The sequence below is a fragment of the Corythoichthys intestinalis genome, chromosome 20 (genome assembly GCF_030265065.1).
Source record: "Corythoichthys intestinalis isolate RoL2023-P3 chromosome 20, ASM3026506v1, whole genome shotgun sequence".
Taxonomy (NCBI): Eukaryota; Metazoa; Chordata; class Actinopteri; order Syngnathiformes; family Syngnathidae; genus Corythoichthys; species Corythoichthys intestinalis.
Genome location: NC_080414.1, coordinates 3,529,066 through 3,555,944, shown reverse-complemented (window position 1 = coordinate 3,555,944; position 26,879 = coordinate 3,529,066). Strand labels below are relative to the sequence as shown.

General features: G+C 39.2%; 1 protein-coding gene across 4 annotated transcripts in view; it reads right to left on the bottom strand.

Annotated features, from left to right (window-relative positions):
- The window catches only part of mllt10 (MLLT10 histone lysine methyltransferase DOT1L cofactor), an 87,551-nt gene that overhangs the window by 40,464 nt on the left and 20,208 nt on the right, over positions 1-26,879 (bottom strand). For 2 of the 4 annotated variants that reach the window (XM_057824238.1, XM_057824242.1), the window contains exons 7-10: positions 9,508-9,606; positions 8,832-9,156; positions 4,503-4,712; positions 1,277-1,732 (exon numbers count right to left, since the gene is read on the bottom strand). In XM_057824238.1, the coding sequence (XP_057680221.1) occupies positions 1,277-1,732; positions 4,503-4,712; positions 8,832-9,156; positions 9,508-9,606 (1,090 nt within the window). Of the gene's footprint in view, positions 1-1,276; positions 1,733-4,502; positions 4,713-8,831; positions 9,157-9,507; positions 9,607-21,516; positions 21,607-26,879 lie in introns of all 4 variants that reach the window. The other 2 variants (XM_057824239.1, XM_057824241.1) reach the window with 2 other exon arrangements.

Here is a 26,879-nt window from a genome sequence, read left to right as displayed (position 1 = left end):
GGCAGGACCTGGTCAATGATCTGAAGAGAGCTGGAACCACAGTCTCTAAGAAAACCATCGGAAACACATTACGCCGTGATGGATTAAAATCCTACAGCGCACGCAAGGCCCCGCTGCTGAAGGCAGTGCATGTCCAGACACGTCTGAAGTTTGCCACTGACCATCTGGATGATCCGGAGGAGCAATGGGAGAAGGTCATGTGGTCGGATGAGACCAAAATTGAACTTTTTGGTCTAAACTTGGCTCATCGTGTTTGGAGGGGGGAAAAAAGGATGAGTACAACCCCAAGAACACCATCCCAACCGTGAAACATGGAGGAGGAAACATCATTTTTTGGGGCTGCTTCTCTGCCAAGGGTACAGGACGACTGCACCGTATTGAGGGGAGGATGGATGGGGCTATGTATCGCCAGATCTTGGCTGACCTCCTCCTTCCTTCAGTGAGAGCCCTGAAGATGGGTCGTGGCTGGGTCTTCCAGCATGACAACGACCCAAAGCACACAGCCAAGGCAACTAAAGAGTGGCTACGTAAGAAGCATCTTAAGGTCCTGGAGTGGCCTAGCCAGTCACCAGATCTGAACCCGATAGGAAATCTATGGAGGGAACTGAAAGCCCGTGTTGCCCGGCAGCAGCCCTGAAACCTGAAGGCTCTGGAGAAGATCTGCATGGAGGAGTGGGCCAAAATCCCTGCTGCAGTGTGCGCAAACCTTGTCAAGGACTACAGGGAACGTTTGGTATCTGTAATTGCAAACAAAGGTTTCTGTACCAAATATTAAGTTTGATTTTTGTGATGTATCAAATACTTATTTCATGCAATTAAATGCAAATTTATTATTTAAAAATCATACACCGTGATTTTCTGTTTTTTTGTATTAGATTCCGTCCCTCACAGTTGAAGAGAACTTGTGATACAAATTACAGACCTCTACATGCTTTGCAAGTTTGAAAACCAGCAGAATCGGCAGTGTATCAAATACTTGTTCTCTCCACTGTATATTTTTGTCCATTCAACATCATTTGGGAGGGTCCTAGCTTTCATATGAGCCATTTCTGAAACCGATTGAATAATTAAAAGTCAGGTTATTAGCAATTGTTTCTACAAAATGGATAAGCGACAAGAGAGAGACTATACACTGAAGAATCAATTGAAGTACTTAAAAGTTTGGGGAAAAATACTTGTTGTAGAGTATGAAAACTTACAAAAGTGGATGAATGAAAACTGGATTTTAGATGCAAAGCACCACAAAGGAAATGTTATATTTGTGTGTTCTCCTCACCTGGGCTGCTGTTTGTTTGCAGACTCCCATTCCTGAGAAGTGAGGGGGACTTCTGAATCCCGCTGCCGACACCTATAACCCCAAGTCCCCTCTCTCCTCCTCCCATTCCTAAGCCAGCGCTGGAAGCTAAACTGGACCGGCCAGAGAGCACCGAGGACGATGACGGAGGGGGGGCCGCGGGAGAAGAGGAGGCATTTGCCGTGGAGGTAGCGGGTAGAGTGTGGGAGGGGGACGACTCCGGTGGCTTGGCGTCCGTTGTGAAGCACGGTCCAAATCTGTTGCGCCAGTTGCCTTTCTTTTTCTTCTTCACGCCGTCCTCCCCTCCTCCTGTGGTCGCTCCAGTGATTCCCTGTCCGGTGCCGGAGGGCTGCTGCCGTTTGTAGGCGGCGGAGCCGCTGAGGCTTGTCGTCTCGCAGGCTGACAGGCTGTGGGAATTCTCGTACAGCTTTCCGCCTACTGCAATAATAATAAAAAGCAACACTTAATATTTATCTATTTTGTTGCACATCAGTCAAAAATACTCCAGGGAAATACATCTGGTGTTAGATACGAAACTGAAAAATGGGGGGGAAATGCCTTATTTTTTGACAAATAAAAGAAGTTCTACAATCTGTCATCAACAAGATGTTTATACTATTAGTGCTGCAACGATTAATCGATTAACTCGAGTATTCAATTAGAAAATCAATATTCAAATGCCATTTTATTGCTTTGAGAATTTGTTTAATTAAAGTGGCGTTGTAATGGTTTATTTTGAAAGTGTTTGCATTTAGTTTTATTGATTAGGGTGGATACACTGCCCTCTGGTCTGCCTCATTTCACATGGCTGAATGAACCTGCTCCCTGATAAGACCAACGTAAGCTAAGTTTTTGTTTGAGCTAATGCTTTTTATGCCTTCATAATTTAGTTAAAGGCATATTTAGCCATTTTTTGAGGGACTATGTGTCCGAACCATTTGATAAGAGCATTGTAAAAAAAAAAAGTTAGCATTTTATAGCATTTGAGCTAGCAGACTTTTGCTATTTAAGTTAGTCAACTATTCTTTTGTTGTACATAGATCCTCATTTTTACATTTTCTTTTTTATGCCGTTTGAGGCTCAGCTCAGGTATTTTAATTTTTTATGTTCCTCGATTATTTGAACTAACTAGTTCATCGATTAATCGACTACTAAAATAATCAATAGCTGCAGCCCTAGTTTATATAAACCATTAAAATGCAGTCTCACACAAGTCATCATTCCCATCATCTCAAAATTAATTCAAACTGCGATTGACATTGGCAGACGTCCAATCAATTTTGAGCAGAAAAGCTGACAGCTCTCTACTTCTAGCCCAACCAGTTTAAATACCCTATTTTTCGGACTATAAGGCACACCTGACTATAAGCCGCCACCCACAAAATTTGACACGAAAACGACATTTGTTCACAGATAAGCCACACTGGACTGTAAGCCGCAGTTGTCCAAACTGTATTATGGGATATTTACACCAAAAAATATTAACCGGTAACAATTTATTTGACAGCGGCAGCATAAGACTGTCATAAGACCAAATGAACTTTGAACCTAAATGATGCAAAGCTTCATTGTAGTGCTGCAACGATTATTCGATTAACTCAAATAATTTGATTAGAAAAAAGATTCGAATTAAATTTTGCTGCTTTGAGTATTCGTTTAATTAAGTGGTGTTGTAATGGTTTGTTTTGAAAAGTGTTTGCATTTAGTTTTCCTTCCTTCAGTGAGAGCCCTGAAGTACTTGGGTGGAGACACTGCCCTCTAAAGGCGACAGTGGACATGACATAACCCATTTCACATGGCTGAATCCAGCTGCTCCCTGTTAAGACCAACAGTTTTTGTTTGGGCTAATGTTTTTTAAAGCATTCATAATTTAGTTTATTAGTATATTTAGCCATTTTTGCGGGAATATGTGTTTGAAGCATTTGTTCAGAACATTGTTATAAAAAAAAAAAATACCATTATATGGCATTTAAGCCTGCGGACCTTTGTAAGTTAGCCAATTGTTCTTTTCTCGTACTTACGTCTTCGTTTACTGATTCATACCGTTTGAGGCTCAGGTATTTTTATTTTCCATGTTCCTTATCCGATTACTCAATTATTCGAACTAACTAGTTCATTGATTATGGACTACTAAAATAATCAATAGCTGCAGCCAAACTTCATTGCTTCAGGAAGCTTCATTTGGCTATCACTGCTCCCTTGAAGGAAACTGTTAACCTCTGCTGCCACCTTCTGTCAACACTGTCGTTGTCCAACATGCCTCCTAGCATGCATTGCAGCACTACAAATGTAAATAACAATCAAATTCATGTTCGGTGATAAATGTTTTTTTCAGTTACTGTTCCAGTTCTTCAATTCATTTCTAGTTATGGTATCTGTTAACACTTTTTTTGACAGTGGCGCCATAAGACTGTCATAACCTCTATATGACACTGCCATGAGCATTAAAGAAGGCTTATAACATGTTATTTAGTGTCATCCGGCAAATGATCTCACTTTTGAATGGATGTAAAAGATCCGAGGTAGACATAAATGGAGTTTGTTACATAATTTGCTGGATGACACTTCATGACAACTGTCATAAGCATTCAGTAATGACCATGATAGTGTGATGTCATAATTATGATGGTCTTCTGACAGTCATATGACACCACTGTAGAATAACAATTGAGACATAAATCTTTTGTAATCCATAAAAAATGCATCAGAACGTCAAAAATACATGTTACAATTACATTATTGTACAATAAACATCAAATCAGAGTTGCGCATCATGTAAAAAATCAAGAATAAAGTAAAGAATAAAAGTTAATACACTCATGTAAAGCTGACGAAATGCGAGGGGCGAATGAAGAGGATGCTGGGATACCCTCTTAGCTAATTGGACGTCAGGAATGCTCGTCAATAGCCAATGGCAAAGCAGCTAAAAGTATGTTACATTCAGTAAAATGCTGCGCGTACTAGCCATACTGTATTTTTGCCTCACATATCCTTAAAATTCTTTTCCCATTGAGTTATGTCTTAACCTGAAAATTCTGTATGTAGAGACGTTCGTAAGTAGAGGTACCACTGTCCATGTAAAAATTGTACAGTGCTTCGGTAAACGTACATTTTACAGCTTATTTTTCTTTCTTTTTAGATTTCTTTTATAGTAGAACAAATGTCATTGTACTTTTTTGTTGTTGTTGTTCTGTGCTCCGTATATTACCTGCAGGAGCGCCCGCTGCAAGAGACCCGAAAAGATTGGTCGTTCCCTCCGAAGCGCCACTTTCTGAATTCGGCTTCACGAGGCAGCTAAAAGACGGCGGCGACGAGAAGGAAGTCACGCCTCCCGTTCGCAAGGAGGAGTCGGCGAAGCTTAGGAAATCAGAAGACGTAGGGGCGGACGCCGTCTTGCTGGCACTCGTCAACAGCAGCCCTTGGTAAAACAGGTGTACAAAGGACAAAGCAAAAGGAAACGGGATAAGTAAATGTGGACTGATTTAAAGATCCAGTAGAAAATGGGAGAAGCCGACATTAAGGATGTACGGCCTTCATACGTTCATTCCCATCCGTGTGGGAACAGTAGAAACAAGATAACTAAAATAATCATTCGATTGTTTTATCCATCTCCATCTGCTCTTAAGTAAGCCCTCCCTCATCATGTAGTCCTCCCAGAGAGGAAGCACACAGGCAGATGAATACCCTTTACTACTCCAGCGATCGACAAAACACACACCTGATGAGAGCTCAAGGTTCTGATTATAGAAAACACAAGCGCTTAGTGTAAGCACAGACTCCTTCAGGCTCTGACCTCCCCACATGTCTGTGTGTGTCTTTTCTCAGACAAGTACCTAGATTACAGGCGCCACAGACCAGAGACAAACATTGTTATCAAGGCCATGCAAAAAAAAAAAAAAAAAAAAAAGTCTGGTGTCTGGTCAAAATCCTGTCACACATATAAGCATTGTGCTAGTTGTTGGTACACCCCTCTTTTACTGAGTGAGTTGGTACTCTACGTCTAGGATACGGAAAGGCTGTGAGTGACGTCATCACTCTAATATCTCAATATCTACCGTAATTTTCACTCTATAAGGCACCTGACTAAAAGCTGCTACCCACCAAATGTGTCATTAAAACGGCATTTGTTCATAAATAAGCCACATTGGACTATAAGCAGGGGTGCACATAATTTTTTTGCCCAGGTTCTCAGAGGAGGACCTGGAGATGTGACTTGGTCCTCATTGAGCTTGAGAGCCGACCCGCCTGATGCGATAAATTTATGACAAGCTTTACTTAGAGCCAATTAACTTTAATTAATTAGATTAACAATTAATGCTTGATTGACATCAACTGGCACAACAAAATTGCCATTACTTTGAAGTGAAATGTAAAGAAATAAGAAGCACCAATTCAAAATAAAGGGCATTATGCGGCTCCCACATTAACTCCAAGCCTTTTTAAAAGTGAGATATCCTCCTCATAAGACCTCATTGAATGTGCATGTTTAGCTTTGTAAAATGCGAGCAAAAACACGTTTGTCAGTGCATGTCGCTGTTCATTACCTTTATTCCGCCACTTGTCCATCGGGCGAGTGGGGTCCTGTTTGACATCGATAGTTTGCTTAATTGCCACATGCTCTCTGTTTTTTTCGTGCTTTTCAAAGTTTGGATGGCTGAAATTCTTTGACCCTACATAAAATGCGCTGCTCTTATCGGCGACATTGGGATTCTCACGGCACATTTTGTACCGCATTTCCGTGCGAGCATCATTTGCTTCTAGCCATGGTACCTCCTGTAGCCACTTTTCAGCAAAAGTCCTTTTTTCAGTAGCTCCGGTGACGTCTCTGTCGTCTGTCTGTCTTTTGACGGGGGTGGGGGAACACGGAAGTAATTTAGTGATGGCCAAATGAAGCCTCATGAAGCAATGAAGCTTTGCAGCCAATTGGTTTGCACATGTAGCAAAGCTTCATGGTGCTTCATTTACCCTATGGCGCCATCAAGTGGTCTAGAAGCCCAAGAGGTCAACATTGTTAAGAATTCAATGGCTATTTGCTTAAGACAAAGATTTGAATGCGCTTGTGTTAGTAATTTAGTATGTGAACAAAATACAACAAGTGCTAAGGGTAATTTGTTATTCATTTTTATTTAGAAATAATAGCTTTCCCACAGTGGCTGGCTTTAAACAGTTTCTTTTTTTTTGGAAAATATTTCACCAGCTTTAGAAAATATTCTTTCACAAGGCACAGATGAAGCTGGGGTGCAGAGAAATGTGAGTGCCAGTTTATATAAATTTGGGTAGGTATTCTTTTGTGCCTCCCAGTACACTAATGGATTGTTCATTCTGTTGATGTTTGGTTCAGATAGGTACACACACACACTCACAATTATATTAAAGTAGTTTTTCTCCCTTACCTTATTGAAAGCAATCAAATCAAAATGTTCCCATACAGGGGAGGATCGCTCTTTTCGCGCAGGTTCCATCGCAAGCAAAGGACAAGGCTCGAAAAAAGATTGCACTGGTTGCACTGTTGCGCACAGATGTAACAAGTACAGGAGCCCGAAATCCACAAAATGTGAGATAACAGGCGATCGCCATTGCGTTTTGCAACCAATTTATACCGTAGTCTGTCCTGTTTTTGCAATGTGCGCCAAACGTTGGATCACTTCCGAAGCACTCACGAGATTCAGCCGTGGAAGCCTCGCCGGCCACCGGCGAGGCTTCCACGTCATCATTTTCCGGGTTATGTGCACCCCTGACTATAAGCCACAGCTGTCCTCACTGTATTATGGGATATTTACACCAAAAGATATTAACCAGTAACACTTTATTTGACAGCGTCATCATACTACTGTAAGACCAAATAAACCACCATGAAGCTTTGAACCAATTGTCTGCAAAGCTTCAAGAAGCTTAATTTGGCCATCACTGCTCCGTTGCGGGAAACAGTCAACCTCAGTTGCCACCTGCTGTCAACACTGTTGTTGTCCAACATGCCTCCTAGCATGCATTGCAGTGCTACAGATGTAAATATAAATCAAAATTCATTTTCTTTACTAATTATTTCTTCAGTTACTGTTTCAGTTGTTTCATTAATTGCTAGTTATGGTATTTGGTAACGCTTAATTTGACAGTGGCGACATAAGACAATGATGATTATGAAATGACACTGTCATGATCATTAATGAATGCTTATAAGAGATGTCATTTAGTGTCATCCGGAAAATTATCTTACTTTTGAATGGATGTAAAAATCCAAGCTGGACATAAATGGAGTTAGTGACATAATTTACTGGATGACACTTAATGACATCTGTCATAAGCATTCAGTAATGCCCATGATAGTGTCATATCATAATTATGATGGTCATATGACAGTCTTATGAAGCCGCTGCCAAATAAAGTGTTACCTATTAACCTAAATAAATCAACAAATATGCCACACTGGACAATCAGGTGCAGGATTCAAAATGAAGGAAAAAACTTAGAGATGCACGATAATATCGGTCACTGATACTTATCGGCCGATAATGGCAATTATGATGTCACACAGATAATGCAGATAAAACGAAATTCAACCGATAATGCAATCCGATAATTATAGACTTGATTTAGCCTCCAAATGTGTGTAATCAACAGTTTTCTCCAATTCTGCTAGTTTTAAGGAGGTACTTTTGCAGTGTAGTAATGTGATATATCTTAGGAATGGCTTACTTTTAAAGGCATTTTTGTGCAACTTGGTTGTTTACTCTCTAAGTAACTGTTGCCAAAAGCTTACCATTACACAATGTCATTGCCATTGTTTAGGTGTTGGAATTTACTACTTGTTCACATTTGATGTGGAAAAAAATAGCACTAAATTACATTTTTGCACAGTAACATTTGATCTTTGTATACTTTAAAATTTTACATATATATTTGAATAGAATTATCGGCGTGAAATTATTGGTTATCGGGTGGAAGGGGCAGGAAATTATCGGTTATCGATATCGGTTGAAAAATGTATTATCATGCATCACTAAAAAAAGTAGCTGCTAATAGTCCAAAAATTACGGTAGATAAAAGGATTTTTTAATATATAATAATAATATACTTTGGGAAAAAGTAGGAAAAAAACACGCTTATATACATGTTTCCAATGCTAAAACTGAATAAATACATTGAACACACAAAAATGTTTTGTTTTGGGGGGGGGCTACTTTTTCACTTATTGAGGCGGGTTCTGGTCCCCATTAACTGCAAAAAACGAGGGATGACTGTAGTGTCCTAAAAAGGGACCCAAACAGGTAAATGTAAACATTTTTTTCAGTGAAATATAAAGGCAACATCTAATACATGCAAAATCGCAGAAAATAGACCTGGACCTTAAACGGTTAATAGAAATAGGGCGCTGGTTGAATTGTAAATATCTCAAAAACTATAGCAGCACAAACAAAACTTTTTACAGCACAAATGTAGCACAAAAAAATTGACATTTTTGTATAAATTTGCGTCTGATGAAAGTTGCAATATTAGTGTTTAAAATAACATTCAGGAACACTTGCATCTATCAATTTACCTTGGTGGAAAGGCCCTGCTGAGGCAGCCGTGGAAGAGGTTGTCATGGTGACCGCAGTTGAGGGTAGAGCTTTCCCTGAGGAGGTGAGAGACTTCCGGCCGCCCCTCTGTCCTATCCCGTGACTTCCACCAGAGTTCTTCTTGCTCTTCATGTCAGACGTGACTTTGCCGGCATCAGCGGCAAGGCAATCCTTGGAACTTCCGATAGAGTGGGTGGACGACACTTCCTGAAAGTTGGCATTGGTAAAACGGGCACTACCGTCGTCCAGTCTCTTCTGCGAGGATGCTGGGATAACGCCTCCTACAGAACTGCTGCTATTGAAGGTCTGGAAGTGGAAGGAGGAAAGGCAACATGAATGAAGAACAAAGATTGTTAAAGGAGAGGGAGCATAGGAAACATGACACACCAGAAACTAAGTAAACGCCAAACAAGGTATTAACCTCCTGCAAGTGCTGTAGTTGTGTTGTTAAAACCATGCAATATTCACTAGGATATGTATTTTCAAATTTCTTATTGTTGTTGTTTTTTTCTTTTTTTGTATAATCCTGACTAACTACAAAGAAAACATGTCTCTTTCGAGGGGAAGTGAACCCACCGACGACCAAAGCAAGAGAAAATTTGGCTCAAAACAATTCTGAGAGCAGTTCACTTAAGATAAGAGAAGGCTGCCCCTCACCTTCTCTGGGATCATGATGTTTGGAAGAACAAGGGAGGGGGACATGTCCATGGAGGTCTTCTTATGTTTGGGTTTGTGTCTGTCCCGTTCTTTGTGTTTCTGAGTGTTAAAAGTAAAAAAAAAAAAAAAAAAAAAAACGGGGGGAAAAAACAGAAAAGAAAAAAGAGGAAATAACACATAAGCAAGGCTAAACTAAAAAAAAAATATCGGTAGACATCTTGAAAACATGTAACCATTCTGGGAATGATTATTTTTAAAGGAGCGTCTAAATCATAGGAACAGGACCGTGTGTGTGTGTGAGTGCACGCGCGTAGGAAAAAAGCATTAGATTTCAAAGGATCACTCTAAGATGAAAGCGTCACAAACACAAAGAGTGATGGAGGAGAGATGAGGGGAAAATAAAGCATTGGGAGCAACAGGAATTCTGCTAAAGTTTAGATTGGTGTGTCTATGTGCCTCGTGCCCGAGTTCACAAGATCTCATTGTTTCATCCAATCGTAGCCTCCTCCTCGGACCGTAACATCTCAATTTACACCCTCTCCATTTTGCACACAGTCAGCCCTCCTCTCGCACCCGTAAGGTGGTGACCGGCTGGGTGCTAGTGCATTTACACCTCGGGCGAACACGCCCTCACACCTTTTTGCACACCCGCGGAGGCAGACAGATGCGTATTACGCACATACTGTCAGTTAAGACAGACCGCGAAAATATGCATCCATCCTGAGAGACGTATTTGTGACGCTCAATGTCGTGACAACTCGAAAACCGCGCGGACCACCCCTCCCCCGCGTCCCTCCCCTCGGGGTCTCATTGGGAAATGATCACATGAAAGCTAGTGACAGTTTAGCCAGACTTCCGCACTGAGTGGCAGTTAACAGACCCCGCCGGCCGAAAATAAGAGATAGCAGCTCCACTGGAACCTGTCGGCAAATTGCCTTCCGCTAATGCTAATGTCAGCCTGTGCATATTTCTAACTGAACTGTTTTGTGACTGTAAAAAGCAACAACAAATGGGGCAATATATTATATTTAAATACCCTTCTAGTCAGGTATTTCTTCTGTTTACATTTAACAGCTAATACTGGCACAAACTGTAAATAATGTATTTTCCTCACCATAAGGCGCATAGAATACACCAGTGTTAATTAACCTTTTCTGAGTCACGGCATGTTTTACATTTAAAAAAAAAAAATCACCTCAAACCAAAAATGTTCCAAAATTACTTTCTGTACAGTGCATTTAATCTAGGGCTGTCAAAAATATCAAGTTAACGGACGGTAATTATTTTTTTTATTAATCACGTTAAAAATATTTGACGCAATTAACGCACATGCCCCGCCCAAACAGATTAAAATGACAGTACAGTGTAATTCCCGCTTGTTACTTGCTTTTGGTGTTTGGCGCCCTCTGCTGGTGCTTGGGTCCAACTGATTTTATGGGTTAGTACCATGAGTGAGCATGGTGCAATTATTGACATCAACAATGGCGAGCTACTAGTTTATTTTTTGATTGAAAATTTTACAAATTTTAATAAAACGAAAACATTATGAGGGGTTTTAATATAAAATTTCTATAACTTGTACTAACCTTTATCTTTTAAGAACTACAAGTCTTTCTATCCATAGATCGCTTTAAGAGAATGTTAATAATGTCAATGCCATCTTGTTGATTTATTGTTATAATAAACAAATACAGTACTTATGTACCATATGTTGAATGTATATATCAGTCTTGTGTCTTATCTTTCCATTCTAACAATAATTTACAGAAAAATATGGCATATTTTACAGATGGTTTGAATTACATTAATTACGATTAATTTTTAAGCTGTCATTAACTCGATTAAAATTTTTAATCGTTTGACAGCCCTAATTTGATTGTAAAATAATATCTCAGTGTGAAATCTGAGCCTGTTTAGATGAACACAAAGCCGATATCCCGGCAGGAATCTTCAACAGCTCTGACTCGCTCTCCGTTTTTATTCTTTATAGCGGTTAGGCTTGAAAAGCTCTGAATTATCAGACAGGGACTTTAGCAATGTCTTCAAAGTGCCTGTGACAGCATTAAAAAAAAGCATTACTATGTGAATTAGAATCATATTTTGAGACGATTCACCTATTTACAACAATTTGGCAAAGCGCAGATGACGTGTCTTTTAATCTGCCCTTTAGCACCACCTCTCATTATAGCGGTCTAGCGTCCCCAGCTGGAGGATGACATCGGCAGGATCACGGTTTCATACGATTTTGAAATCAGTCCATTGAGGGGGAATTATTCCGAACGAGGAAAATGCGACGTAGAGAGCCGCAAAATGTCATTGTTTCAATCCCTCTACTCCAATATTTTTACAGGCTATTCTTTTTATCCAAGTATTTTTTTCCCCAATTGCTAAAGAAATGGTATGGTCACGATGATATTTTATGTCACTGGAGTCTTTCATCATCTTTCATCAGTCATTTCCCTGCCCCTGCTTCGGAGAGCGTAAACCAACCAGGAGGCGTCACAGCTAGCTGACATGCTAACCCGAACCGAGTGGCGTTTCCAAGTCTTATTATCACCTTTTGAACCGAAAAATCACACAAAACTACCCCGGATCATATCACACGGCAGCGGGGTTGTCGATTGTCTTCACCGATAGGATAGCTGGATAGATAGCTGCTCGTGTCGCGTTCAGGAACTGCTCGGATTTCTAGCCATCAACCAACTTGCTGTCCTTGACAATGTGTTGGAAAAAAACACAAGGGTAGGATTGACGGTCGTCACATGTGGATAATATGGAAACGACACTTTCGTGTATATCAACACTTGACGAGTCTGATCAAATGATGTACAGAACACGTGCTAGGGTCCACATTGTCGCCGACAGCACAATGGCTGATGGCTAGAAATCCGAACAGTTTTAGAACACGACCCGAGCAATACCTCATTCATCTGCACATGACCTAGAACATTCTACCTATTCCTCCTTCGGCCAAACTGTCCAGCTTGCATTTGGTACTTAAAGGTAATGATGACTGACAGGTTTGTAGCTTTGATCTTGCCAGTGAAGCTTGGTGGCTCTACGACCAAAGAGCGCTTACACATTCGACCAACAGGACCAGGGTCCGGTTGGAGAGCTACCTCGCACCAACACTTGCAAATGACTTGTTGAAAAGGTTCAGCATTCACACTGCGCCAACCAAACTTTCCGAGTAGCAACACGTGGACGAAAGGCGCACTCATTGATTGGACAAATAGAAGAGGAAATACGTCCCTCCTGGGAAGGGAGGGAGAGTGCAGTGTCACAGCCGCACATAATGTGGCAGAAATGAAGGGGTCACTTTCTCCCGACTCTAAGCCGAGCGAACTGGAGTATATAAAAAAAAAATGCTTATGGGAAAATTAAACCACGAACCCAAAGTCACTGAGGCGTGGCATCGCTCTCATTTTCGTGACTTTTTCGACAAATTGTCACCACTTCCAGGAGAGCGAGACTCACGAAACAGCCAACTCAAGAGGCTCCGCCTGTCTCGGCCACTGTCCCTCTCAAAGGGTCCGTTCAGGAACACCATGCAAAACACAACCGCCACATTAGAACCCCTTTAAAATGCACCAAACAATGCTAGTGTGAAAGTGCCCAAAGGCACAAATGTGTCAATCATCGTTAAACTTGCATAAGTGTGCTGCGGCAACTCTTTGTGGGAGTGAGAGTAGATTTGAGTGGACTCACTCAGTGAAGCATTTAATACCGACAAGCATTTGTCTATGTTATTCTCGTTTAAAAATAATTCACATTATAAAGGAGGCACGTAGATTTTTTTTTTTTCCCCGAACAAAAACTTTTTTCGCGATCTGATCCGGACTCAAAATCAGGTGACTAAAAAGAAATAAAAGAAGTACAATTCATTGAAATCAACAAGATGAGAAGTATTAGTAGTATTAAAATAGTAAAATGAGATTTAATCTATTTACAACCAGTGTTGTTAATCTTACTGAAAAAAAAGTAATTAATTATAGTTACAAATTACTTCTCCCAAAAAGTAATTGCGTTAGTAACTCAATTACCTGAATGTAAGAGTAATTAGTTACTTGGCAAAGTAATTGGTGATAATTACTTTTTTTTTTCCTCTATAAAAAACATTGGCCGCATTATGTGAAGTTTTTTGTGAAGGTATTTGGTAAAATTGGCCCGAGCCCAATTCTTTACCCTAATTTACCCTTTACCCTGAATCAACTGTTAAAAGTTGTTAAAATTGCTCCCATTATTGCATTAGTTCCCTTCTCTCTACTTTCGACATATGAAAGTTTTAAAACTGTTTCATCATTTAAAGATAGATTCAAGTCAAGATTTTGCCGATTTAGAAGTATTTTAGATAAAAAGTTACTTGGGTTCGCTAGGAAGGTTCTCTACAACAGAGCCGTCCTAAAAAGTACTGCTTTAAGATGGCGCTGTCTACTAACGCATTTAGTGCCATGTCTGTCATTTTGCATCTAGTTATATCTATATACAGTACATGTGATATCTACCATGTCTACCATATCTACCATAACATGCGGGCGTAGTTTGTAGGCTATCGGCTACAACATGTATTATTGGAGCTACCTAGCATCGCGTTTGCTCGGCGTCACAACTTTCTAGCCTCCTCCCCACTCCTGCTCTGCTCTGTCGTCTCGGTGAGTCCGTCTCCCTCAGACTTTTCGACCAATATAGTAACGCATAGTAACGCATGCCTTTCCGTCCTCAGTAACGGTAACGGCGTTGCCAAGATGAGAAAAGTAATTAATTAGATTACCCACTACTGAAAAAAATAACGCCGTTAGTAACGCCGTTATATTGTAACGCCGTTATTAACAACACTGTTTACAACAGAGCAAGTCTGCATTATATTTTTCACATAACATATATATTGTTTCATGAACAACCATGTGTGAATCATATGTTTTCCATGGATGTAATTTAAAAATAATAATGTAAATTCTGAAGTTTTTAAACACCAGATAGATTCTTCATTTTTTTGTTGGTTTCCCATTCACATTCCAAACACTTGTCTTGATGGAGCGGCTAGGATCGGATATCACACAAGCACAAGAACCCAAAGTAGTGGCCGTGGGAACACAAAATATAACCTTCTGCACCCTTATCAATCAGGCCTATTGATTATAATGGCAGAGACAATGTCTTTCAGTCTGCCCTCAAACCCTTTTTTCCTCCACTGGCCACCATTAGTGGCGAGCTCATTTGACATGTCCGAGTGCTCTTTCAAAGTGTGTGAGGTAAATATAAGTGCAGTGGAGGACAAGGTCCACATCTATTTATCAACAACGGCTTAGACAATGAAAGGAATGACGACATACTGACACTCACTCAGTCTGTGTGTGGAGAATAAAGCTCAAAAGACCTATTAGGAGGTTAAACAGTTGCTCAAATGTATGCTGACAGATGTTTTGGGCTCCAAGAGTACATTTGGGCAATGAAATAAATAGGCAATTTTGTTTTGCGGATTTGTCAAAACATTAATAAGCTAATCAAATAGTCACTTGTTGCACGGCGGCAGAGGTCTGGGGCACAAGATGGCAACTAAGGCTGCAATGACTAATCGATTAAATCGATTAAAATCAATTACCGTATTTTTCGGACTATACGTCGCACCAGCCAAAAAATGCGCAATGAAAAGGAAAAAAACTAGGGCTGTCAAACGATTAAAAATTTTAATCGAGTTTATTACAGCTTAAAAATTAATTAATCGTAATTAATCGCAATTCAAATCATCTATAAAATATGCCATATTTTTCTGTAAATTATTGTTGGAATGGAAAGATACGACACAAGATGGATATATACATTCAACATACGGTACATAAGTACTGTATTTGTTTATTATAACAATAAATCAACAAGATGGCATTAACATTCTGTTAAAGCGATCCATGGATAGAAAGACTTGTAGTTCTTAAAAGATTAATGTTAGTACAAGTTATAGAAGTTTTATATTAAAACCCCTCTTAATGTGTTAGTTTTACTAAAATTTGTAAAATTTTCAATCAAAACAAACTAGTAGCTCCCCATTGTTGATGTCAATAATTACACCATGCTCACGCATTGTGCTGAAACCCATAATATCATTTGGACCCAAGCGCCAGCAGAGGGTGCCAAACACCAAAAAAAACAAGTAATAAGCGGACATTACACTGCTGTCATTTTAATCTGAGCGGGGCATGTGCGTTAATTGCGTCAAATATTTTAACGTGATTAATTTAAAAAATGAATTACAGCCCGTTAGCGCGATAATTTTTACAGCCCTAAAAAAAACATATACAAGTCGCACCGGAGTATAAATCGCATTTTTGGGGGGAAATTTATTTGATAGAATCCAGCACCAAGAACAGACATATCATCTTGAAAGGCAATTTAAAATACAATAGAGAACAAAAGCTGAATAGGTGTACGGTATGCTAACATTACATGACGCTAGAAGTTAGATCGGGCCTAAAAAATCCAGCCCGACCCGACCGGCCTGCGGGTATTAAAGTTCGACACGGCCCGAGCCCGATCAATTAACCTGATTTGCTTGCCCGAGCCCAAAAAACCCCCAAATTTAATGTTTTATTCGTAGTCACAAAAAATATATATATATATGACCTGGGGTATGGGTGTGTGCAAGAGATCTGCAGGGTGGAAGGCAACATACAGTGCCCTCCATAATTATTGGATTTATTATAATTATATATTTTTTTAGCTTCTAATATTTTTTTTTCTAAATAATATGGGACCTTAATGGAAGAAAAGAGAAAAATCCAACCTTCAATACAAGTGCATTCATTCAGTGGGGAAAAAATCCCACAAAGAAATAATTATTTGACATCAAATAATGTGTGTCACAACCCCCTTTTGCCAACAAAACATCACCTAACCTTCTATAATGTTTCACAAGATGGGAAAAGATAGAAAGAGGGATCTTCAGCCATTCCTCTTTGCAGAATCTCTCTAAATCATCCAGAGACCTGGGTCCTCTCCTCTGTACTCTCCTCTTCAGCTGACCAGACAGGTTTTCAATGGGGTTGAGGTCTGGGGACTGATATGGCCATGGGAGGAGCTTGATTTTGTGTCTGGTGAACCATTTCAGTGCAGATTTGGCCATATTTTTAGGGTCATCGTCTTGCTGAAAGACCCAGTGATGACCCATCTTCAGCTTTTGGGCAGAGGGCAACAGATTTTGATTTAAAATGTCCTGGTATTTCAAAGCATTCATGATGCCATGCACCCTACAAGGTTCCCAGGGCCTTTGGAAGCGAAACAGCCCCACAGCATCACATAATTATTATAAATCCAATAATTATGGAGGGCACTGTAAATAGTCTGAAATATCAACAAATCTTAGCTGCCCCTTACATTCCTAACCATAAAAAGGGACAAATTCTGCAGCAGGATGGTGCTCCATCGCATACTTCAAAGTTCCTCAAGGCAAAGAAGATCAAGATCCTCCAGGACTGGCCAGCCCAGTCACCAGACATGAACATCATTGAGCATGTCTGGGGTATGATGAAAGAGGAAGCATGGAAGACGAAACCCAAGAATGTTGATGAACTCTGGGGGGGCACACAAGATTGCTTTCTTTGACGTTCCTGATGACTTCATCAATAAATTGTATGAATCCTTGCCGAACCGCATGGATGCAGTCCTTCAAGCCCATGGAAGTCATACACAATATTAAATTTGGATCTCACAGCACCACTACTTAATTCGCTAATGTTATGTAACAGACTTTTGTATTTGAAGTACATTTTTTGTTCGATTTTCCCCACTACTTTCCGTAGGCGACAAAACTTTTGTAAATGCCAAAATTTTGCCTTTATGTCTTCATTAAATGACTAATCTTTTTTCAGTAAAACAAATATATTTTTGTACATTCAACATCATGTGGGAGGGTCTTAGCTTTCATATGAGTCATTTCTGAAACCAATTGAATAATTAAAAGTCAGGTTATTAGCAATTGTTTCTACTAAATGTATAGGACAGGAACAAGAGCTATACTATGGTCATTTGTAAACATTCTGCACAAAGGCCTCAGGAAGAAAAAGAGGAGAGGGTATGCTACAGAAGGAAGGCAAGCCTGGGGAGGTAAGGGAAGACAGGGTGAAATGGAGGAACAGGAAGTGAGAGGGGTATGGGGTTATAATCTGCCCTAGACTGGCAGGAATTCCCCTGTGCTGTTTCCTGCAGGATTTCTGTGTGTTTGTGTGTGCGTATGTATGCATTTCCTTCAGGCGTTTTCTAAGCGTCCAATGTGAAGGACCTTTTAGCCCCTGCTGTATTTTGACTTGAGGGTCTAACATGAGGTGAGGAGAATTAATGGAATGTCTACACACAAGCACACGCAACTTTACAACTTGAACTAAATGAAACTTCGTTCATAAATAAGCTTGTTGATGAACAAATCGGTTTCCAATCAAAGTTTGCAGATAAATATAACTTTGATTCACAGACTCCTCGAGGGACACTCAAGTTGTGCTTTGTTTTTCATAGTGTCAATTAGTGCTGCAACAATTAATCGATTAACTCCAGTATTCAATTAGAAAAAAATATTCCAATTAAACTTTATTGCTTCGAATATTCGTTTAATTAAAGTGGTGTTGTAATAGTTTGTTTTGAAAGTGTTTGCATTTAGTTTTATTGATTAGGGTGGATACACTGCCCTCTGGTCTGCCTTATTTCACATGGCTGAATCCAACTGTTCCCTGTTAAGAACAACGTAAGCTGTTTTTGAGCTAATGTTTTTAATGAATTCGTAATTTCGTTTACAGATATATTTATCCATTTTTTGTGGGAATATGTGTCTGAACCATTTGTGAAGAGCATTGTTAAACAAACAAAACAAAACAAAAAACGTTAGCATTTAATAGCATTTAAGCTAGCGGACTTCTGCTATGTAAGTTAGCCAATTGCTCTTTTGTTGTACATAGATACTTAATTGTTTTTATTATTTATTTATTTTTATACCATTTGAGGCTCAGTTCAGGTATTTTAATTTTTCATGTTCCTTATCCGATTATGCGAACTAACTAGTTAATCGATTAATCAAATACTAAAATAATCAATAGCTGCAGCCCTAGTGTCAATGTAATTTGCTGATGGGGCTGGGCATGTGTTGCTACATAGTCCTTTTACAGTGGAGCCATTACTGACGAAATTACTGTATTGGCCCGAATATAAGACGGCCGTGATTATAAGATGATCCCCTCTTTTTCAAGACTCAAGTTTGAAAAAAGACTTTTTGAACACCAAATTAATTTTTATACAGAAAATAATTACAGTACATCTGAAACAAATGATTATAACAATATATTTGAGAGAAAAAGCATGTTATTTTGCCTCATTCAAATCTTAATATCTGAACATTTAAATATGTAAACTAAAGCAATCACATTCGTAAATGAATGGCTTCTGGTTTTTGAAATGTAAATAAACCAATCTATTGTGATAAAACAACAAAATTGCAATCACTGAGTGAGGTCTAACTAACTGTAGTCTTGAAACAAATCTAAATAAGGAAAAACATTGCAAAAATATAATGCAAACCGGTTAAACTTGAGAGTAGCTGAGATCTGTTATGACAGAACATTACTCCTCAAGTTCAGCATTCGCTTCAATGATGTCTGGCGCCATCTAGCGTCGTGAATGGGTGTAATTTCTAGACCCTGAATATAAGACGACTCCCACTTTCTCAGTCTTATTTCAATGCAAAAAACACCTTCTCATATTCCGGCCAATACAGTAATTGGTTCTGGAAGTAGTTTCATAACCTGAACATTCTGTAAGTAGAGAGGCTTATTCATGTAAATGCCCTAATCCGGTTCAAGCCCCCCAAATTCAGACATAAATCTTTTTTATAAAGCATAAAAATGCATGTAACAAATTCATGCTACAATTAGATTATTGCACAATAACCATAAAATGAGAGTTGTGCATAATGTAAAAATACAAAAAATACAGTAAAAAATTAAAGTTAATAGACTCACGTAAAGCTGTCAGAACACCTCGTGGCCAGAGGGGCAAATGAGGAGGATGCTGGGATACACACATACACATAAAGTAGAGGTCCCTCTTAGCCAGTTGGATGCCAGGAATATACTCGGCAATGGCCAATGGCAAAACAGCTATGAGTATGTTACATTTCGCAATATCTGAGCGTTGCGAGTAGCAGCCTACTGTATTTTTGCCTTTTGTATCTTGAAAGTTCTTTCGTAACAAGAGGTAATATTTTCCCATTGAGGCGTGTTGTAACCCGAAAATTCCGTATGTCGAGACGTTTGTAAGTAGAGGTACCACTGTATAGGTAGTCCCCAGGTTACAAACGAGTTCCATTACTACGCTGGTGACGTAACCTGAATTTCCATGTAAGTCAGTATTAACCCTTCCAAAAAACTATCCAAAGAGTCCAAAACTATTGTAGGACACACTGCCCTTTGGTGGTAGCGTTGGGTCTGGCTTGCTGTCGCCTTATGGCTGAGGAGCGGACTCTCGTTTGACATAGATAAAGGACAACTGCGCTCTGGATTGGCCCACATATGGCTGTAAGTTGTTTCCGCTAATATATGTTTGTGTATGCATTTGTAATTAAGTATACAGCTGCAGGTTGCGGAGTTACGTGTGAGCGATTTGCTATGAGAATTCTAATTACGTTAGCATTGGTAGCATTTAAGCTAGTGAACTTTTGTTAAATTCACATATTGATCAGACAAGACGGACGTTGAACACCAATTTTTTGTGTCAAGTGTTTAATTTTTAAAATGCGTGTCGTTTGGAACATAAGGGTACATATATGTGTTACAGCTTTACAAATTGCCAAAAGTGAAGGAAGTCAAAAGCTTCAAAAAGCACAATTACCTTGTTTGATGTCTGTAAAGCTGAACAACTTCACGTATAATGAGGACAAAACATGTCAAATTAATAAGGTAAAGCAAACAATACGATAATGTGAGGTACATTAAGGTACTGTTTATGCAGATTAAAAAAAAAAAAAAAAAAGGCTGAAGACAAAATGGCGGACGAGACTCCGGTGTCGTAAAGTCAAAATCGCGTAAGTCGATTACGTTGTAACACGGAGACTGTATTTTTTTTCTGAAAAGGACGGTAGAGGGCTAAATTTCCTAGAGCCATAAAAATGATCAGTCACTGCTGGTGGAAGCGCTTTTGGAAGCTAACCCTCATATGTGGGTCATCCAACATGCTGTTAACAGGGTAATATTTGGGGCGATGTATGTATGTGTAATGATATAAAAATCTCAAATTAAGGTTTCAATATTTTAATCATTCAAAAAGGTAGTGCAATATGTGTTATGTTGTGCTGTTAAGGCTATTGATACATTAATAACAGTTGTGTTAACAGTTAGGTAAAAACACTGAACAATTAATTAATACTGATCTTTAATGTCTTACAATAATTAATTTTGATTCAAACAAGTTCAAAAAGAGCCCGGCTCGCTCCCTAAACGTCTCATCACCTGAGAGACATGAAAAGCACAACTGAAGAGCTTCGCAAGCTCACTACTGGCTAACTCAGAACTTACAGGCAACAATAAGTCTGCAATTTGTTCAATGATTCAATCATTTCAATGTCAAATTGAGCACAATATTAAAGCAGGTCTTAGTGGTAGCTCAACTTCCCATAGTTGATGACATGTTTTTCTTTGTTATACTAAAACTATATGAAAACTCTGTTAGCTAGCAGCTAAGTTTCTGACCTCTGAACTCAAAGCTGATTCAAGTATTTCAAAATGTCATTCATCAACAATTCGTTCCACACAAACAAAGTCTAAAGTCCATAATTTAAAAAATAACAACAAATAAAACACTATCTTGCCCTTGAATTATGAGTTCAGCCCATTGAAACTCATCTCAAACAAAAAAATAGCAATACAATCAATTGGTGAGCTACTGTTTTAGTGGCTAAGCAACTTGGTAGGGCGTGATTGACGCGACAGTGGAGTCGCAGTCATAAGTGGGAGAGGTAAGATCTGAAGGCTGTCTTACCTTCTTTTCCTGGTCTGGGGGTCTATCCATACACTGAGAGGAAGAGTCACTTAAGCTTTGAGATCTACTACCGCGGCCCCTGCGTCTTCGCTAAAAAGGTAAAGAGGAACTCCAAGTTACTGGATGAAGTTCAAACAAAAAGAGGCTTGAACTAGATTCTAGAATAACTACATTAAAAAATATGAGGGGAAACAAAAGAATGACGGAAGGTCAAGTCAAATTAAAAATATAAAGTATAAATAATTTTAAAAATCTGTCAAACTAAATTTCCATGAGCACACTGTGTACTGCAAAAGCAGTTAAATTAGTAAAGATGAGTTGTTTTTGTCTTCTAATTAGATGCTAAATATCTTAAAGCAACACTAGGGAACTTTCAGTTTTGGTGAATTTTAACAACGCAGGTGGACAAAAGCGGTAGTGTTTTGCTATAAGGAAGACTGCATTTCCCATGAGGACCAGCGCAAACCCGCACAGTGTCATAAAATCATGATCTCCCGGTCGCCTGCAGTTCAATTGAATAACATTTCAGTTTCAAACGGCTGGGTGAAGGATGAATAGTGATGAGGTAATGAATCCAGTTGTGGCTAAACAATAGCATATGACGATGTTGAAAATAAAAGACATTTGATTCCCCCCACCGGCCCGCCGCCCCCCGCTTCACCCAAACTCGCCAGCGAGTGAAAGCTGGGCCAATGTTTATTCTTGAGTGTCCTTTTATCCTGGTAGCCTTTTTTTTTTTTTTTTTTTTGTCTCCTCAGACAAAACTTTTTGTCTCTTTTGTTGCTCTGCTTCTTCTGATCTTTGCAGAATTCGCACGAAAGCGTTTGCATAGACTTCCGTCTATACAAGTATAACACCATTTACCATATATCACGAATGTAGAAAGGGGGAAGTGACTTATTCCGTAAAGCAGTCAGCACATTTGTAGTTTTTTTGTGTTGCAGGGCTGCTGTTACTACTGCCGGTATAAGCGATACAGACCCCCTCAAGCCATAACAGAGGTGTCATTCAACTAATTGTCAGTCGACATATCATCACAAATGTTATTTAAATATTTTATAAAGGTTGAAAAGTTACCTAGTGTTGCTTTAAGTATGCCAAAAAAACAAGTTTTGATACACAAGGGCCGTAACTTGAAGGCAAAAACTTTAGTCTTGATGATATAAATAACCACAACTTAGCTTTGCATTTCCACATGTCAAAAGGTATTCTGCATTGAGCAAATTAAAAAAAAAAAAAAAAAAAAAAAAGTACGGAGCAGATTTCCTGCTCGCATTTGCAAGTAGCAGAATTAGCACTGGGGAAAGCAGTTCCTTAAAACTCTCCTTAAAATCTCTGAGCACCACAGGTCGCGATGAGTGTCTTTTTAAGGGTACGATCTTATGAGGTACCCTGGGACACTTTTGGACGGCCTTGGCAATCCATCTCAGTCTAAGCTTGCTATATTGCACATAGTGTCTGCTGCCATGGTGATTTAGAAACAGTGAGATTACCTCCAGGCATACAGTGCCCTCCATAATTATTGGATTTATAATAATTATGTGTTTTTTAGCTTCTAATAATTTTTTTCCTAAATAATATGGGACCTCAATGGAAAAAAAGAGAAAAATCCAACCTTCAATACAAGTGCATTTATTCAGTGGGGAAAAATCCCAAATAAAGAAATAATTATTTGACATCAAATAATGTGTATCACAATTATTAGCACCCCTGGTGTTAATACTTTGTACAACCCCCTTTTGCCAACAAAACAGCACCTAATCTTCTCCTATAATGTTTCATTCATTCATTCATTCATTTTCCATGCCGCTTATTCCTCACGAGGGTCGCACAAGATGGGAAAAGACAGAAAGAGCGATCTTCAGCCATTCCTCTTTGCAGAATCTCTCTAAATCATCCAGAGACCTGGGTCCTCTCCTCTGTACTCTCTCTCCTCTTCAGCTCACCCCACAGGTTTTCAATGGGGTTGAAGTCTGGGGACTGAGATGGCCATGGGAGGAGCTTGATTTTGTGTCTGGTGAACCATTTCTGTGTAGATTTGGCCATATGTTTAGGGTCATCGTCTTGCTGAAAGACCCAGTGACGACCCATCTTCAGCTTTCGGGCAGAAGGCAACACATTTTTATTTAAAATGTCCTGGTATTGCAAAGCATTCATGATGCCATGCACCCTAACAAGGTTTCCAGGGCCTTTGGAAGCGAAACAGCCCCACAGCATCACTGACCCACCCCCATAATTCAAAATGGGTCTGAGGTGCTTTTCAGCATGCGCATCTTTCGTAGCACGCCAGACCCACTTAGGCTACGTTCATACTACAGGTCTTAATGCACAAATCCGATTTTTTGTCATATCCGTTTTTTTGGCGTGCCCGTTCAGACTGCCTTTGTCCATTGAGACCGTTCAAGTATTACGCATGCGCACTAATTCGCAGTCCGACACACGCTGAGCAAGAAGACCCGCATGCGCAGAAGCATCAAAACAATTGACACACGTCATCCGTCATTCCAGGGATATCATATTTTGCTTTTCAAAAGGAGGACAAAAATAACAGACATAAATAATCCCCGTTTAGGCTTATATTCAAAGTTTATATGGATCGATAGCATGCACGCACTGTCCGTGCATGTCACACACACATACCGGCGGCCGTGTAGGCAATGTTGAAATATTGCTCACTTGGAGCAGAGAGAAAACTGAGCATTCTCAGGCTTATCCTCAACCCATTTTCATTTTTTATGACTGTTGTCAAGCCCAGCCCTTCCCCAAAAGCCGTGTTCACTGCAAGCTAGGCGCGTATAAGCTGCACCGGTACGGTAATGTCTCTCTCGCTATTTGATGACGTAACTGCTGCATGAAATCCGATTTGGGAGAGTGGACAGTACAGACCGCCGCGACAGTCTGGAAAAATGTGGCCCAGATCGGATTTGAACCACATACGAAAGTGACCCAGATCGGATTTGAAATGGTCCAGTTCTATGCGACTTGTCACGTTCAGATCGTCAAGTTAATGCCTCACTCGAGTCGGAAAAACACGAAAAAATCTGATTCGTGCATTAAGACCTGTAGTATGAACGTAGCCTTAGAGTGTTTGTTGCTAAAAAGCTCAATCTTGGTCTCATCTGACCAAAGCACACGGTCCCAGTTGAAGCCCCAATACTGCTTGGCGAGCTCCAGACGTTTGCGTTTATGATTGTGAGTGAGGAAAGGTTTTCTCCATGCATGCCTCCCAAACAGCTTGTTGGCGTGTAGATAGCACCTTATACCCACTGTGAAGTATGAGGGTGGGTCAGCGATGCTGTGGGGCTGTTTCGCTTCCAAAGGCCCTGGGAACATTGTTAGGGTGCATGGCATCATGAATGCTTTGAAATACCAGGACATTTTAAATTGTAATTTGTAAAAAATTGTATTGAAGGTTGGATTTTTCTCTTTTTTCCATTAAGGTCCCATATTATTTAGAAAAAAACACATTAGAAGCTAAAAAACACATAATTATTATAAATCCAATCATTATGGAGGGCACCGTAGATGAAGGACGACATTAACCACGAGTACGTACGGAGGGACATAAAGGGACATTATATAGATATTATATAGCATTTAAGCTAGCGGACTTTTGCTATGCAAGTTGGCCATTTGTTGTAAACATTAGCATTATATGGTATTTAAGCTAGCGGGCTTTTGGTATGCAAGTTGGCCAATTGTTGCAAACAATAGCATTAAATAGCATTTAAGCTGGCGGACTTTTGCTATGCAAGTTAGCAAATTGTTGTGAACATTAATATTATACAGCATTTAAGCTAGCGGACTTTTGCTATGCAAGTTAGCCAATTGTTGTGAACATTAACATTATATAGCATTTAAGCTAGCGGACTTTTGCTATGCAAGTTAGCCAATTGTTGTGAACATTAACATTATATAGCATTTAAGCTAGCGGGCTTTTGCTATGCAACTTAGCCAATTGTTGTTAACATTAGCATTAAAGAGCACTTAAGCTACCGGACTTTTGCTAGGCAAGTTGGCCAATTGTTGTAAACATTAGGATTATATAGCATCAAAGCTAGTGGACTTTTGCTATGCAAGTTAGCCAATTGTTGCAAACATTAACATTATATAGCATTTAAGCTAGCAGACTTTTGCCGTGCAAGTTTGCCAATTGTTGTTAACATTAACCTTATAGAGCATTTAAGCTAGTGGACTTTTGCTATGCAAGTTGGCCAATTGTTGTTAACATTAACATTATAGAGCATTTAAGCTAGCGGACTTTTGCTGTGCAAACTAGCCAATTGTTGTAAACAGTAACATTATATAGCATTTAAGCTAGTGGACCTTTGATATGCAAACTAGCCAATTGCGACAATGCAACAATTGGCTAACTTGCATAGCAAAAATCCGCTATCTTAAATTCTATATAATGCTAATGATTACCAGATAGTTTATGATGCGCACTAGAAAATATCCGTTGTGCACCAGATTACTTAAATTTATTTAATTTCTGTCGATATCCAATTCGGGGCTCCGTAAGTATGTGAAATTAGCATATAAAAACTGATAAATGTTAATGAATTGGGGGAAACAAATTCGGAACAAAATAAAATAATCCAGACATTTAATGTAAACATATGATTTTTGTTTCTTGAATGATTTTTTGTTCCATAAAATTACTGATAGCATACTAGCCTCACAAAAATAAAGCCATGAAAGATCTGCTTTATTGAAAGTCACAAAATATCTCTTTCTGTGGCCAAAAATAAACTGTTAAAACATTAGGATTAGTTGCAGACTAAAAAAAAAAGACAAAAAAAACAAGAAGTATTTTCTTGATAAAGTTCAACATTATTCAATGACTGTTTCATGAAACAAATACTGCAATGTTTGGTGATCCGCTCTTGTACAGTTTGCCATATAAATTCATCATTTCCAGAAGCATACAAAACCAAATCAATTTGACAGCATGAGTTTTCCATCTGTTAGAACTACAACATGTCATTGGTGTATTCTCAAATTAAAAAGCCTTTCGGATCTTTTTAATGATACCACGGCTACTAAAAGAGCAAAAGATACATACCGTGTACACCAGCCGCCACCATTCATCAATTACTTAATAACTAATCATTTATAAGATACTCCCATAATTGTAATCGATTAATCGTTTAAAGATGTTATCGAACTAAAAATAATCCAATTTGTCCTCACTGAGCCACTTGACTCGTTGACCACCATTGACGTCTAGAGACGTCCAATCCATTTGAAAAAGAAAATAGGTTGGATGTCCATCGCCATCAATGACAGCCAATAATTTAGCAGTAAATATTTTCTGTAGTTCTCCATGAAATAGAATAATGATATTTAGTAATTATTGAAAA